Here is a 17,177-nt window from a genome sequence, read left to right as displayed (position 1 = left end):
TGTTCCATTCTTCACCGACCTCCAGGAGTTAGTGTCTTCTCTTTCTGCATAAAAAAGAAAGAGGGGGGAAAGACCATTTTATCTGAAACATAGTGACATAAAAACCTTGCATGGGGCACCCTAGCTTATGCTGACTTTCTGTGGAGGCAAGCTTTATTTCAAAGGTAGCATAAGGACTTGTGAATGAAGGATGCGTGAGTCTTAGAAATTCAGAAACTTGTTAAATGAATATTCAAAGTAGTAATTTTAATAGAAATTTAACATTAAAAATATCCTGTAATTCTGACTTGAAAATATGTGGAAAAGAAAAAATTGTTGGATAAGAATCTCTCCGTGGTCCTGGGCACATATACACATAGTTTTTTTTATGATACAGTAGAATCTCAGAGTTACGAACCGAGTGGTCAACCACACGCCTCATTTGGAACCGGAAGTATGGAATCAGGCAGCAACAGAGATGGGAAAAAAAAATCAAATACAATACAGCACCATCTTAATCGTAAACTACTAAAAAAATAAAGAGTAAACAGCATTTTTCTTCTGCATAGAAACTCTGAGGTGTTTGTAATTGTGAGGTTCTACTCTAGTTAGTAATCTGCTTCTATTTTTATTACTTGTTCAAGGATCTAATGTATAATGGCCTCTTAAAATTTGAACTCTGTGAAGGCAGGGCTGGTCATGTGTTGCTCAGTAGCGTGGTGCCTAGCACAACTGAGGCCCGATCCCTGATTGGGTCCTTAGGAACTATCTAGAAATAATACATAATAGTAATAAGCTCATATAAACTGTACACTATATAAAACAAAGCATTAAGAAACATACAAGGAAGTCGCAAAACATAATACATAATACATTTTGGAATAATAACTCAAGGTCATGTGGAAATATCTAAAACAAACTCATGACTAAACCATGCTCTTTAAGGATTATTCAGAAAAACAATTACAAAATGTAAAAAGGGGCATATGTGTGGGGGGAAATACTCCCTATTTTAAGTCCCCTATCCAGAGGTTTTAGAAATAGCAGCACATTTTTAAAAGGGTTTGTGTGCTCCTTAGCATAATTTAGTTTTGCTTTTGGTGGATTTTTCCTCAGCTGCAACTGACACACTGGCCTAAAAGAAGGAGATGGAGATAAAGTTAGTTAATTTCTTTGTGTGTCCGTCTCACCTGCCTAAATTTCCATGAGTAGCTAGTTATTTTGAGTGCTCAACCAGAGATCCCATAAAGATGCTGAGCATCTCCCTTTTTAAGATGTCTCAAGGTGAACACCCCAAAATTGAGGTGTTTCAAAATCACATTTGAAAATGTATGCTATCGCTTATAAAATAAAAATAATACTTACCCACAACTGTGCAGTGCTCGGAGTCCTTGATGAAAGGTCTTAGAAACCAAAATGTTTTGGGGGTTTTATTTATTGAGTTCCATACATAAATAGTTTATGTAGAAAAGTAATTAGATTTTAGGTATGTAGTGACCTTTACACAATATAAAAAGGGCTAGATAATGAAATGTGTGTTAGTGCTGACAGGAAGGGAAAGCCCACGTTTTGGCTACAGCGATCCTGCAGCCACAAAAATGGAGAGCTCAGCATGTCAGAAAGGCTAATATACATATTACCTTTTCCCAAAAGTATTCTCAGTCAATAACTGATGAAATAAAGGTAGACTTTTCTATCTTTCCACCATTTATACAGAATGTAGTTTTCCCAAGAACAGATTTCCCAATTAAGATTGAGTCAGTCGTTAAGCTGCTAGGCTTCAAAAGCTCCAAAAAAAACCAGACCAAAAACAAATCATCTCCTTTAAAGTGAAATTTAAGGCTGAGAATATGTTTCAGTAAGTTAATATCCTTATAGAACATTCTAATTAGTAAATAAAATTTAACACAAACCAAACTCCCCAAACCATACAATGCCAGGAAATGCAGAGTTAAAAATTATAAAAGCTAAAATATTTGAAAGAATAAGAATTCACGGATAAGGCAACCAAATTTATCTGAACTTTGCCCTCAGAGAAATGTAAGTGTCCCATCTGTCTTTGCTGGTTGAGTATGAAGATATGCACCAAAGAAAATAGTTTTTTTAACTTATTTCATATCCACATATTTCCGATATGTAGAGTGAGCCACATCATCATACACCTTTGCACTGTTCATGTAAGTGCTATAATTTCATGTTCTGGAGACAAGAGGAATTCTATATATATGGAAACATGCCATATTTGTATCAAATGACACATGGATTATTGGTTGGCACATGAGGACAAGCTTTAAAGAGGAGTGAGTTATGATTGGCTACAATGTTTGTCTAGCCAAGAATTTGTTGTTTTGTACTGTTTTATCATCTTTTCTGACTCTCTCTGACCGTAAAGATGGGTGGGCTAGGTCAGTGTTTCTCATCCTTTTTGATACCAGGGACCAGCTTGCTAAACTGTGTCAAGGAGGTCTCCGGGACCGGCACCAGTTCACGGATCAGTCGTTGAGAAATACTGGGCTAGATCATGCTAATAGCACTAAGTAAGTTGTGGTGCAGAGATACAGTGCCTCACAGAGGAGCAGTGGGTGAGATCTGCCTAAAAGAATCATGATCTCTCTTGGAGCTCCCTGTTCGGGGTGGGGGGAGGAAAGCACAATCTGCCACCTTCCCCCACTTAAAAGGGCAATGTATTTTTCCCATGCTTAGCAACTGGTGGAGTATCAAGCTCAGGCTGTGCCTGCTTCCAGATTCCTTTCTGATGAGCAGGTTCTGTGTGGGGGCAAGGGGGGCAGCCTCTGCACCTCTCCCTAGTGCAGATTCTGCAGTTCTGGTGAGCCACAGTCTAGGACTTTACGTTGAAGATTGAGGTATTTTTGTAGTCACCAATAAGGTGAAATGCCTTATTATGGATGGCTGAAGTAGTCTGAGTTACTGATTTTTCTCAGCACAAATATCTATGGCACTCTCTACCATGGTATCTGACTGCTTAACAACCTTTAATGTAGTCATCCTCACAACACACCTGTGAGGTACTATTCTCCCATTACACCTATGGGAACTGACACGGTCTTTCACTTCTGTGGACTATTTCATATCTGCAGGAGGGAGCCTCACATGCATTATATTTATAATGGCCAGAGAGTTATAAAATGTAACCAACAATGAAAGAGAAGTGGATCAAAAAACTTGTCGTAAATAATGTGATAAATTAATGATAGAAGTGTATAAAAACCTTAAAAGGTGTGGAAGTTTGGGTTATGTCAAATGAGAATCCAAACTTTTGTACACTTAGTTGAAGAATACTGTAATTCCAAGGATCTGAAATTGCTTTATAAATGTTACTCAGTTTAGCTTCAGAACAAACCTGTGTGGTAGATAGCATAAATGAAACCATATTAAAGATGAAGAAAACTGTAAATGTCCTATCTACAATCACAGAGCAAGCTGAGATGTCTTAAGTTCCAGACTCCCACTGTAACTGTGATGACATTACATATATCCAAAAACCTTTAGGTTTGGTAATTAACTAGACATCTCAGACTTTGTACTTATGATGCTGGATGGAATTAGAAAATATTAAAGGTCACAAAAATGAGGAAGGAAAAAAAGTTAGTCAAGCTTTTTGAAAAGTCAAAAGTTCCACTTGGAACTTTGATGGAAGATTTTGGTCTGTTGTTTTATCCAATCTGGTTTTTCCCTCTCTACTAAATACAGCTCAACAGTTGTTGTTTCCAGCTGTCTATCACCATTTGAAGGCTGGTGCTCTAACCCTTCAAAGATCAGGAGTTGTGGTAATGCCTCTTTCCTGTCCATTAGGCATCCGTCCTCTGGTAGTAGAGAAGAGGGTTGGTGTTGAATGGAGATCCAGACACAGTAGTGTAGATGAGGTTAAATTTGGGTAAACGCATACAGTAGTCTGGGCAGGGCTGTGGCCTTGGAGTTGCTCCAAGCCTTTATCATATTTGGATTAAATGGGACTGGCAGGGCAAGGACATGTAAGGATACTTTGCATTTGAGCATTGAAAGAGAATAAAGCTGGTGACATTGTAGGTGGCTGTGGCCTTCCCCATTTCACTGCTGCCAGGATACTGCCTTTAGGAGGTGTCATGTTTCAAGGTTTATGATTCAAAGTTGTGATTATTTACCCAAGTGATTCTGATTCTATTCTCATTGGCCCCTGCCATTTGCAAAGAATGTATTACGGTATCAGGAGTTTATTCACATTCCATGCCACCCAGGATTGAGAGTGTGGACAGTCTGAAATGGAGTACCACGACTATTTTTTCCCCATTTTGACCCCAATTCACTTCTGTAAACTGACACCTGAAACTAGATCAGTTTTGCATGGTTTGGTATAATGTTGTAAAGAGTGAATACAGTTCTAATTTTTATTAAGTATTTACCATGAAAAAAAATCCCATAATTTCTACTTTACCATGAAACCGCAAAACTGTCTTGGAACCAAACACTTAGGATAAGCTATGCAATGGTGTAGAACAGTCTCAGGAACTGAGTCCTTCAAAGGCTGCCACACTGTTTCACAGACTTCTGCTTTCACAAATTAATATTGGACAAGGCTGCTTCTCATCAAATGTGGTCCTTTTGCATGTCTCCTTTGGAGACAGTTAAACAGAAAACACAGCAGACATAACATGCATCATATTTATTGTTAGAATCTTCCTTAATTCTTTTTGTCAGCCTCATAACTTGGAATCTCTGTGTTTTCACAGGGTTTTTTACTCAGATCTCTACATTAGCTGATGTGCAGGAGAACGTCATGGAATACCTCCATGTTCTTAGCCGACCAAAGGTTATTGATCAAGAGCATGATGTGGTATGGACTGAAGCATATATCGACAGCACTGTAAGTCTGCATGAGAAAGCATTTAAAACACATGCTTACAGAAGAAGATGAGGAATTAGATTTAAACCTGCTATTGTGGTTAACAATCCTAGTTGTGCATCTTTCCACCCTTTGACTGTCACTAGGTGGGGGTTAAATTTTACAAGGTTTGAATAACTAATTCCAGTTACAGCAGTTAGTAGGTGTTTATACATTTGTAAATAACGTAGGAATACATAGGTCAGACCCAAAAAGTAACAGTCACTGTTGCCTTTATGATCATCAAATGTTTAGTTTGGTTGTTAGACTTGACCAGTAATATAAAGATTAGTAACTTGTAGTAATCATCATTTTCCAAATGCCTTTAAATGAATGTAAATTTAACTATAAACTACATTAAATGAGACTTCTGCAATAGTTGTTAATATATTTAATCTACAGAGGTAGGCCAATGACTAGGTGACTACTAAGATGTTTTCAGTTGAAGAATATTGAAAATGTTGTACGTGTTATATATTAAAATAGGACACATCCTTTTTGTTCTGGTTGGTAGATGACTTGGTTACCTTACTGATGTATAATTTTCAGGTTCGGCACCTGGGAAGCATTAGATTTAACGCAGATTTTCTTTTTTGAAATGACAGTTAATTTACTGATCATATTTTTAGCAAGTTGTGTCTGACCCAGGTAAAGATTCATTTTATTTGGTTTCAGCAGCTTGGTTAAGCTTTTTTCTTTCTTTTTCTCATTTACGTAATTGGGAGTAACATATTGTAGAAGCACTCCATAAAGCAAGAGTTGCAGCAAATGTTCTTAATTTAGTGTGAAATGGTTACAAATATTGGTTCGGAGGAGTAGAAATCACAGATCAGCAGCTGCAAAGCTGTTCATTTATTTTAACTGTTTTTAATCCTCATGAGAACCGGGCAAACTGAGAAAACCCCATCAGGTGAGCTCAAACCTTCCCTCCCTAGCCCCTGCCCCCCCCCCTTTTTTTTTCTTTCTTTTTTTTTAAGGGAGTAGGGGGGGAAGTTTTAAACTTTGCCAGGCTGTTGAGCAGATAGCAAGCTGAAAGTAAAATCATCATAAAAATGTCCCAGAAAAAACAATTGAAGATGCTGTTTTATTTCAGTTTTAGGTTGAGTTAAGTCTTCCTCTTTTATCTGAATTGTGGTCTTGGATAGAATAATTTAAAACAAATATGAACATCTATAGTTACCAAAGAGGAAAAAAAAATAGTCCCATTTGGAAATGTTGTTTTGGATGTAATCCACTTATTTCCTATTTCCTGTTTTACCAATAAGTAGCACTTAAGAGCATGATTAATCTGCACTCCTCCTTTTCTTCATGGAAACGTTAGGGTGAGAAGGGTAAAAAGTACATAGAGCCTCAAAGTTCCCTGCTTCAAGACATTTTCTGAAATGGGGAGAGGGCTGGTAGAATCTAAAGTGTTTTGTTTTCATTCTCATAATGTTTCTCTCTCTCTCTCTCTCTCTCTCTCTCTCATATCTCCTATGCTTTAAGTAGTCAATACATCTTATTTTGCATCTCTGCTAACACTCTTCTTTCATATCTGTATTTCTGATGCCTTTGGGTGAAAACTCCTTGTAAGTTATGTCTTAGAGGTCAATTCTCTTTCTTATCCTCTTTCTCTTTAACCTGGATAAAGAGTGTGTTTTGTTGCAACCCAAACAAGCCAGCAGCTGCTGCTCTCTATCCGCCCAGCTCTGAAGGCAGTGCTGAAGTAAGGGTGGCAATACTACGACCCGTCCTACAATAGGCTTGCCAACCTCCTTTTGGGTCAGGACCCCTAGTATGAGAAATGCTGTATAGATTCATAGATACAAAGGTCAGAAGGGACCATTATGATCATCTAGTCTGACCTCCTGCACAACGCAGGCCACAGAATCTCACCCACCCGCTCCTGCGAAAAACCTCTCACCTATGTCTGAGCTATTGAAGTCCTCAAATCGTGGTTTACAGACTTCAAGGAGCAGAGAATCCTCCAGCAAGTGACCCGTGCCCCATGCTACAGAGGAAGGCGAAAAACCTCCAGGGCCTCTTCCAATCTGCCCTGGAGGAAAATTCCTTCCCAACCCCAAATATGGCGATCAGCTAAACCCTGAGCAAATGGGCAAGATTCACCAGCCAGATACTACAGAAAATTCTTTCCTGGGTAACTCAGATCCCACCCCATCTAATATCCCATCACAGGCCATTAGGCCTATTTACCATGAATATTTAAAGATCAATTAATTACCAAAATCATGTTATCCCATCATACCATCTCCTCCATAAACTTATCGAGTTTAATCTTAAAGCCAGAAAGATCTTTTGACCCCACTGCTTTCCCTGGAACGCTATTCCAAAACTTCACTCCTCTGATGGTTAGAAACCTTTGTCTAATTTCAAGTCTAAACTTCCCAATGACCAGTTTATATCCATTTGTTCTTGTGTCCACATTGGTACTGAGCTTAAATAATTCCTCTCCCTCTCCGATATTTATCCCTCTGATATATTTATAGAGAGCAATCATATCTCCCCTCAACCTTCTTTTAGTTAGGCTAAACAAGCCAAGCTCCTTGAGTCTCCTTTCATAAGACAAGTTTTCCATTCCTTGGATCATCCTAGTAGCCCTTCTCTGTACCTGTTCCAGTTTGAATTCATCCTTCTTAAACATAGGAGACCAGAACTGCACACAGTATTCCAGGTGAGGTCTCACCAGTGCCTTGTATAATGGTACTAAAACCTCCTTATCTCTACTGGAAATACCTCCCAGCTTTGTATCATCCGCAAACTTTATTAGCACACTTTTGTATACTTTTACCCTATTGTATTGTATGGGTTAAAAGTACACAAAAGACCAGTTTTCATGGGAGACCAGATTTAATGGCCTGCAACACAATTTTCATGGCCGCAAATTTGGTAGATTCTTATTTAGAACAGTTAAAGCACAAATTGTCAACATCATATGTCAAAATTCAAAAGTAAATAGCCTTAAGTCAAATGCTAATATGTTCTCAAGCAGCATTTTTCTTTCTTTGCCTATGTGTAAATTAAGATTATTGGTGGAAATATTTTTTCATCGTATGGAGAAATAGATGTTTATTGACACTTACAGATAAAAATCTAATCCTTCCAAGTCCACTTATATTGTTTATAATCCTAACTAAATACAGCATGAGGGAGTAAATGCAATACCTACTTGAGAACAGCAGAGTGAGTTTAGAGAAGCAGTTTGGAGGAGAAATCAGGAAAAATAAAAACAGTTGAGCTGTTACATTCTTGAATAAAGAATCTTAATCCAAATGAATGCTGATTTATTTCAATCAAAATAAAACACTTTAAATCTCTGCTTTCTGTGCTCTCCTCCCACCCCTAGACTCTGATTAATTTGATTAGTAGTTATTTATATTTTGGTAAGGCCTGAGGGCCCCATTATACCTGGTGCTCTAGGGTAAATCCCTTTTCTTTCCCAAATCAACAGTGAGACTATACAGGAAGAGGATAAATGGAAAGAACCGTAGTTCAAGCCCTGGCAAAATAGTGCAAAAGGAGTCTTGTAAAGGACATCCCCATTCTCAGAACTAGATCTGTGTGAAAGTTCCAGCGCCAGGTCCTTAACCTTGCTATTGGTGCATCAACTTTCATGGGAGATGTGGGTGCTCAGCACTTCTGAAAATAGAGCCGCTTACAGGTGACTCTCGGCATGTATGTGCCTAATTTTAGGCAATCAACTGTAATGTTATGCCTGAGTAGGGATTGATAAAAAGTATGGAACTACTTGAGAGTGGCGGTTCATTTTGTGTGATATGGTGAATGAGTGGTTTTCAAACGAGGATATAGACTTCCTAAGGGGTTTGTAGAATCCCTGTCACTGGAGATTTTTAAGAACAGGAAAGACCAACACTTTTCAAGGGTGGTCTAGGGACACTTAATCTTGACTCAGTGTGGGGCCAGGGGATTGACCAGGTGGCTCTTGAGGTCCCTTCCAAATGTACATTTTGATCACTCTATGTCCAGCTACAACTTGTCAATGCAAGTGAACATGGCTTGGGAAAGGGGATGTGGTGGCATCCTGACACCCCAGTGGTCCCTGGCTGAAGGAATGGCTCCTTGGGGCCATATGTAATTAGATGTAAAGAACAATCCTTAAATTGGGGATTAAACTAGGCACAAACTGGGCAGCACAAGGAACAGAGAGGCACAAATATGGCCTCAGTCACTAACTGTGGTACAAAAAAGCTAGCCCAGGACTAGTGCCTCAGTTTTCACTTTGTGAATATTTGCAAGTGAAAGTTTGTGGATTTATCAGAGGGTGAAATTTGGCCAATTGAGGCCACTGTCAGTTTTCATGATGAAAATTTTCTCTCTCATATAAATATGAGAGAGTGCAATGTTTTGCCTGCAGTTTCTCCTACTGTAAAAGCTATGGTTCAGATAATTGTTTCGTACAGCTCAAATCATAATAGAAGCTGCTTCCCCATGGTAAACTTCTAAATAAGGCTAGGTTTTAGTCACAGGTATTTTTAGTAAAAGTCATGGACAGGTCACAGGCCGTAAACAAAATTCACTATTTTAACTCTGACTAAAACATGGGGGGGGGGCAGCTTGGGGGGATGGCCCAGGGGTGCCACGGGTGCTCACTGTGTGTGTGGGGGTGAACAGCACAGGGGTGCTTGCGGGGTTGGCAGGGCTGGGACAGGCTCCCTACCCGGCTCCTGGGAAACAGTGACCTCCAGCTCCTAGCTCCACGTGCTGCCTCCCCTGGCCCCAAGCCCCAACTCTTCAGCTCCCATTGGTTGGGAACCACGGCCAGTGGGAGCTGCGAGGGCGGTGCCTGCAGATGGAGGCAGCACATGGAGCTAGGAGCTGAGTCCCCCAGGTAACCACCACCCTGCACCCCAAACCCCATCCCTGAGCCCCCCCCCCCCCACACACTCTTGCTGCTGTGGTCTCGGGGCAGGGGAGGGGGCTGAGCTGCTCAGGCACCCCCGGTTCAGGTGCACTGTCAGCTTCAGAAGTCACGGAGGTCACAGAAAGTCACAGAATCCATGACTTCCATGACCTCCGTGACAAAAACAAATCCTTACTGATGTCCCACTGACACTGTTGACAACCATGGTTGTTCCTCAAATCTCTCTGCTAAGGAAAGGGCTCCCTGTACCAGAGATTCCACCTGGATGTAGAATGAGGCATATGGAGAAAATGTTTGAAAATATGTAAATAAATGTCCCACCTTCTTTCTGTTTGGACAGTGACTTGCGAGAGGTGGACTAGTCAGGCAGAGATTCGTAACACAACAGCAGTGATGTAATACTATATATATATAGCATAGTATATTTCCTCTGTGTAACTGAAGAGGGCTTTTCATTTTCATACACATTTACAATTTGCCTCACTGTTAATCACTTACTGGGCCTTTTCAGGCATGTGATAAGGGGCAAATGACTAGTAACTTGAAGCATCTTTTATCAGAGTTCTAGCAAGGTTTATTGACAATTCTAGCCATCAGGTCAGTGTAGCAAAGGAACATTGTTTTGAACAATGCATATCAGATCTTGAAATGGAGGGTGGGAAAGTGGAGTAGCAATATTCACCTGAGCTTTGCTCACAAAGTAGGCTCCATCTACAGATTAATGTTCATGAATTCCAAAATAATGATGATGCCAAAATAAGACGCCACTCACAGGAGCTTAAGCAGCTGTTCATGATATGCTTCTCCCTCTTCTTTCATCAATAGAAAAGTCAACAGCATTAACATTTAGAATAACTACAGGGTTAAGACCACACTGAGATGAATGGGGCAGTTTAACTCTTTCAGTTTAACTCTTGCAAGCTCAGGCAGACATTACCGCATTGATTGCAGTCAGTTCACATTCTTGTGGCTTTTGTATCCATAAAGGCAAAGGCTTTTTTTAATGACATTGTAGAGTCTGAAGCACAAGATGGCAGCCTTCAGAAAAAAAGTACTGACTTGAGTCATCACCAGCAGGCTTAATTTGACTCCTGTATGAGTCTCTAAATCCTTCTACAATGTTATCTTCTTTCACATCCTTCCTACTCCTTTCTAGTGGCACACAGAGCTATAATGCAGTGGTTCTCAAACTGTGGGTCGGGACCCCAAAGTGGGTCACACCCCCATTTTAATGGTTTGCCAAGGCTGGCTTAGATTTGCTGGGGCCCAGGGCCGAAGTCTGAGTGTTTCAGCCCTGCGTGTTGGGACTCAGGCTACAGGCCCCCCACCTGGGGCTGAAACCCTTGGGCTTCAGCTTTGCTCCCAACCCCACCCGGTCAGTGGACCTCAGGCATGTTCAGGCTTCAGTCCCCACTCCTGGGGTCGTATAGTAATTCTTATTGTCAGAAGGGGTTTGTGGTGCAATGAAGTTTGAGAACCCCTGCTAACGTATAGTTCAAAATAATCACTGGCATAAAATTCATTTATGATTGTTTTCAAGTAAATGCTTTTTCATTGTGTTTGCACTGCTGGTGGGCTCATATGATGACATTCGGGCAGCCTGGTTCAGCACCTCATTCCACCCCATGAGTGGCAGGATTAAGGGGGGGGGAACTCAATTAGCTCTAGCCTAGGATTGAATATAACTAAGAACAAAAGCTTGTGTTTTGAAACAAATATTTCTGAAGTGTCTACTCTGACACTTGTTGTTTAACTAACATGTTTTAATTCATAATCAGTTGATTTGTGCTAGACCTTCACTGAAAATTCAAATCTAGTCAAACCCTCAGAACTATTGTTTCTGGCTCTCTGCAGAATCCAGCAGGCATTATAATCAGGTCACATTTTCAAGATTATCTCTGCAACCGTCAGGCTAGAAACATAATTTTTTGTAAAAAAATAAAAATAAAATGGAAGCTGAGTTTCTGGAGTACAATTCTAAGGCAAAAAATTAATTCTGTGGCAATTCCACAGCCCCAGAATTGCAAAATACATGAGGCCCTCTGTATAACACACATGGATGCAGCATAAGCTACATTAGGTCTTAAGCTTTTATTATCTCTTTTCTTTCCAAGAATTTAAGTTGAGGTTTTATAAACTACATACCATTCAATTTCCTTTGCACACATTGCATGTAGGAGCTTTTATGAAGGAATAAAAATGAAGTCTTACCCGATTTCAACTAGACTGTATTCCCAGAGATATCATCACATACCTTTTCTGGCATGAGTTAATTGTGCTATTATCATAAGTGGATGTAATTAGCATTTTTATCATGGTGAAAGGTGCCCAGGGCTGGAATTTTTTAGTAGATTATGTATTTCAGTACTGCATCCCACTAATATGTTTCATAGCAAGTATGGAAAGATCTTCTGTCACCACAGCAAGTAAATATTAGACATAACTATGTTAGTGAATATTAGTAAATACCATTTATAAACATCTGTGAAAAGAGAATTTACACACCACCCATAAATGATTAAATTTGATTTCATGACAATTTTTTTTTGGTCCCACACTTTTTACGATGGCCCCTGCTATCATTGTGTTGTACTTACTTTTCCAGCTTTATCTTCCTTACATTGCCCTATCTTTTTCCTGCCCCTCATGATCCTGTGATTAAGACTAATTGTCAATGAAACTGTGCATGGCTGATTTTAGAGGATGGGTCTAAAGTCCCTGCAAGGTTTCTTGGAGATTAATGTCCTGTATAATCCAATCTTCCAGATAACAATCCTCTGGTACTCCCATACCCCACCTTCTCCCAGGCCCCTGGGACAACTTTTGCTAACTTTGTTATCATAAGGGGAGGGTCTCTATTACCTGTTCTCTATCTTCTGACTCTCTGAGTGTTTAGGGTGCACCGGACAGCCACTTCCCCATCTTGAACAATGGTTCTTGCTGCTCCAACACAAGTTATCTTGGGAGTGGCAGATGCTTCCTGTTTTCATCCCCTAATTAGGGTGGAAGGGCAAGAGAAACACACCCTCCCCTGCTTCCAGGTCAGTATCCCTTAGAATCAAGCAATTCATTGCCCTTCACAGGAGAGTGCTGTTATCCCAGATTATGGCTCAGAAATTCCCATGAGAGTTGCACCAGTTCACTGCCACTATGTACGTCTACACTAGCCGCTGGATCGGCTGGTAGTGATCGATCCATCGGTGATAGATTTATCATCCCCGATCGCTCTGCCATCGACTCCTGTACTCCACTGCAGCGAGAGGCGGAAGCGGAGTTGACGGGGGAGTGGCAGCAGTCAACCCCGCGCTGTGTGGACACGAGGTAAGTCGACCTCAGATACGTCGACTTTATCTATGCTATTCTCGTAGCTGAAGTTGCGTAACTTAGGTCGATCTTCCCCCCGCTCCCAGTGTAGACCAGACCTAGTTTTACAGATGGAATTTTGTAGATTGAATTTGGTCGTGGATCCTAATTTTAATGAGAGCTTTTGGATTTATTTGGCAGGATTTGAATCCTTGGAGACTCTTCTCCCTTCTCTGATAAATAGCCTGGGTTTACCCACTTGATCTCAATGCGGAGCAAACTCCCCATGCATGGATCTCAACCTTTCCATTAGGCGGATGGGGGCTCAGGCCCCTCCACAGCATCCTTGTCTCTTCCACTCCACAGCTCTGCAGAGTTCTCTCTGCAACTCAGGTGTCTCTGAGGAGATAGGATGGGGTTTGGAGAATGTCTATCGTCTACCCTCCAGCCTGGATTAACTTACCTGGAAAAGATAATACAGCCCTAGCATGGATTACCTTTTCATTTTATCTCTGACAAATACAGCACACCTAGGAGGAGTCCCTGGTAGTGCTGTTCCACTGAAGTAACACTGCCAGGAGCCACAGCCTATTTGGAGCTACAGGCCTTCTTCTCAGATGACCAAGGCCTCCTGCAGTTAATTTGGGCTCTAACAGGTTTGGAGAAGGGTCCTGTGACTTTTACACTGGTAAGACAACACACACACACAAAAATAAAGAGGTGTGTGTGCACCTGCCCTCCTCCCCCGATGAGATGATGTGGGGGCACCTCTCAGGGAATCATCATGGAGATTTCTATGCAAAAAGCCTTCCCCAGAGGTTTTGACAACTGTCTGGCCCAAAATTTCCAATCACTATAATTAAACATTCCAGTTTTCCACTCAACTGTTCTAATCCATTAGCTTTACTGCTGTATCAAGAGTAAACAAATTACTGCTAACGACATTAATTGTGTTAAATCCAATAAGATCCTGTGTATCAATTGACAAAATATAATGAATGCTCAAGATTGTAAATGTATAAACCTCTCAAATGAATAGAATTCATGCACACTCATTATCTTTTAGGTGCAGCTCAAAATGTCATTAATAGAATGTGTTCCTTTTTGTAAGCTAATGCACAACTTGAAAACTTATGCTTGGCAGTTGGGTGCTAATCAGTGCAAGGAATGTTGTGCCACTTAAATGAGAGCTTAGGGTCCCAGATCACACAGAACAGGTATAAGAGCGGCATGGCCCAATAAACAGACAAATTGAGAACCCTGAAAAGAAAATGGGCATGTGAGAGAAAATAAAATCTGCTATGAACTAATGGGAATATGATCGTTTAAAATAAGAATTAATTCTGCAATTTCCCTGCTGGTGTGCACCAAATATACAATTTCTAAGGCATGTAAACAAATATATTATGGATAAATTGTGCTTTTCAGTGTACACACTCATACATAACCTTTCAGCGCTTAAAGTAAACCCTTGTATGTCCGATAAATTACATGTTTGTGTTTGCCCCAGTGCTAGTGTTGGAATGTCTGCCATTAGGGGAATTTTCAGTGATTGCATTAGCCACAGAGTGTTACTGCACAGATCTAATTGCTGGTTGTCAGAGCTGCTAGAAAAAAGTTGTAAGAGATGGCAATATTTATTTTAATGAGTTAACACTTTTCATGTGCATCACTGTGTGTACAGTATGTGCACAATAAAATGCCACAGATCAAAAAGATGGTCCAAACATCAAACCAAACCAAAACAAAACTCTGCACTTAAAGAGGAGCATGAAATTTCCTGCTGGGGATGTGGAACATGGAATGCCATCTGTATTATATGGCACTGAGAAAACTGATTATGGTTGGACCTCTATTTCATAGCAGATGGGTTCATTAAATTTAATAGCCTCCAGAGCCTTAGAAACAGTGTTAAAAACATGTGGAACATGCTGTGACACTTCACTTCTCACCCCACAGTCATTATAACTCTGGCACAGACTATAAATATCACTGTACTTTATTTCCATTGAAACGGATTACTATTATAATTATTTTTGCTAGTGTACAGTTACTTAAAAAAAGGAGAATAGAAATCCTATTTGACAGCATGATAGGCAGTTGTCTCAGCATACCAGCAGCCTAATATGTCACTTTTTTTGTAGGCATCGTGGCAAAAAAGAGTTTAAGGAGGGATGTGGAGAAGGATAATGAGGTAGTTTTGCATACTTTTATGGGGAGTTCCTCCCAGGTGTGAGGGGCATTATGGGAGAAAAAGCACAAAAGTGCTTATTCAGATCTTTCAAATACTGGCATTCACTTGTATTGTGTTCCCACAGTAACATTGCTTGCCCAGGATTTGGGACTGATGGAGCCCATCCTTGTAGGATTAGCATACTATTATGAAAGTGTTTTGGCTGTCCCAGCATTGCTTAGCTGCATTATCATTTCCCACTGGTACTACTGAAATTTCAAAGTGGATTCATTCACAAAACATACCGTGATTAAATTTAGTATCTAGGAAATTCAGTCAGGTACAAATGTTTGATGAACAGATTCTCTTTTACTAGCACTGTAGATCTAAAGAAAATGATCTTTAAAACCACTATGTTAGGACTTTGTCATGAGTTTTCAGGGTTTTCTCTTATTTTACACAGTTTTCTGGCCTGTAATATCATTACTTTTGTCAGGGTTCCCTCCCCACTCTGAACTCTAGGGTACAGATGTGGGGACCCACATGAAAGACCCCCTAATCTTATTTCTATTGGCTTAGGTTAAAAACTTCCCCAAGGCACAAATCCTTCCTTGTCCTTGGATGGGTACTGCTGCCACCACCACCAAGTGAGTTAGACAAAGATTCAGGGAAAGGACCACTTGGAGTTCCTGTTCCCTAAAATATCCTCCCTTCACCCCCTTTCCTGGGGAGGCTTGAGAATTAATATACCAACCAAATAGATAAACCAGATTCTTAAAAAACAGAACTTTTATTATAAAGAAAAAAAAGTAAAAGAAGCATCTCTCTAAAATCAGGATGGAAGGTAACTTTACAGGGTAATCAGACTCAAAACACAGAGGATTCCCCTCTAGGCAAAACTTTAAAGTTACAAAAAACAGGGATAAACCTCCCTCTAAACATAGGGAAAATTCACAAGCTAAAAACAAAAGATAATCTAACACACCTTGCCTTATTTACTTACTCTTTTTGCAATATTGAGACTCATTTTAGGATGATTTTAGGAGAAGTAGTTTTCTGACCTGATGCTTCTCTGCTTCCCCAGAGAACGCACAAACAAAGCCTCTCCCCCACCCCCCAGATTTGAAAGTATCTTCTTTCCGCATTGGTCCTTTTGATCAGGTGCCAGCCAGGTTATTTGAGCTTCTTAACCCCTTACAGGTAAGGAGGAATTCTAGGCTACCCTTAGCTGTATGTTTATGACAACATTATATAGGGAATTATTGTTACTCTCTATATGAGGCTTTAATAGGTTGTATCTTAAAAATAATTCAGTGAAGTACAAATGTCTGAAACTGTTCACCTGCTGGACTTTCTCCCACCAATTATTGTATATAAATTATAGAGAGTAGTTCTCATGTTGATTTTGATTTACTAGTATATCCATGCCAAAAGGGTTCCAGTCTTGCTCCCAGACACCTGCATGCTAGAGATACAGCAATTTGGGACCTTTTCCATCTGCAGCCTGCCACTGATGTGTAGTGCTTTTAGGTGAGGGGACATTCCATTTTGAGTTTCACACAGAATTGCTGTTCTTGTCATTTCACAGAATTGAAAATCAAAAGGTGAAAGATCACTAAGCAGAGGGAGAACTTGTTTCTAGATTTTTCCCCCCATTAGGTTCGATCAAACGCTCTGGAAAAACTTGTCCTTACCCAAAGAAAACTACTATTTAAATGCCTTTGCAATTAATATCTGTTTGAGACTAATAAGATCACAGACAAATGTTCTGAATGAAGCTGAGTTGATTATAAGGAAATTGCAGTTACTTGGTCGGATATATGACATTTTTCATGTTTCATTTTCTCATGAAGGATTATTTAGAGTAAAATGATAATGCAGGAAGGCAATGGATTTAATGTAATATACAAATTCCATCTTTTCATCGCATATGTCTCATTTTATGACATTTCAAAAGAAAGGGC

The 17,177-nt window shown here is 40.0% G+C and overlaps 1 protein-coding gene across 1 annotated transcript in view; it reads left to right on the top strand.

The window, feature by feature from the left end:
- Positions 1-17,177, top strand: part of CACNA2D3 (calcium voltage-gated channel auxiliary subunit alpha2delta 3) — a 722,234-nt gene that overhangs the window by 485,972 nt on the left and 219,085 nt on the right. Inside the window, exon 13 of the mRNA XM_077821951.1 lies at positions 4,707-4,840. Within this exon, the coding sequence (XP_077678077.1) occupies positions 4,707-4,840 (134 nt within the window). The remainder of the gene's footprint in view (positions 1-4,706; positions 4,841-17,177) is intronic.

The sequence above is a fragment of the Eretmochelys imbricata genome, chromosome 7, assembly GCF_965152235.1.
Source record: "Eretmochelys imbricata isolate rEreImb1 chromosome 7, rEreImb1.hap1, whole genome shotgun sequence".
Taxonomy (NCBI): Eukaryota; Metazoa; Chordata; order Testudines; family Cheloniidae; genus Eretmochelys; species Eretmochelys imbricata.
This window is presented reverse-complemented; position numbering and strand designations above follow the sequence as displayed.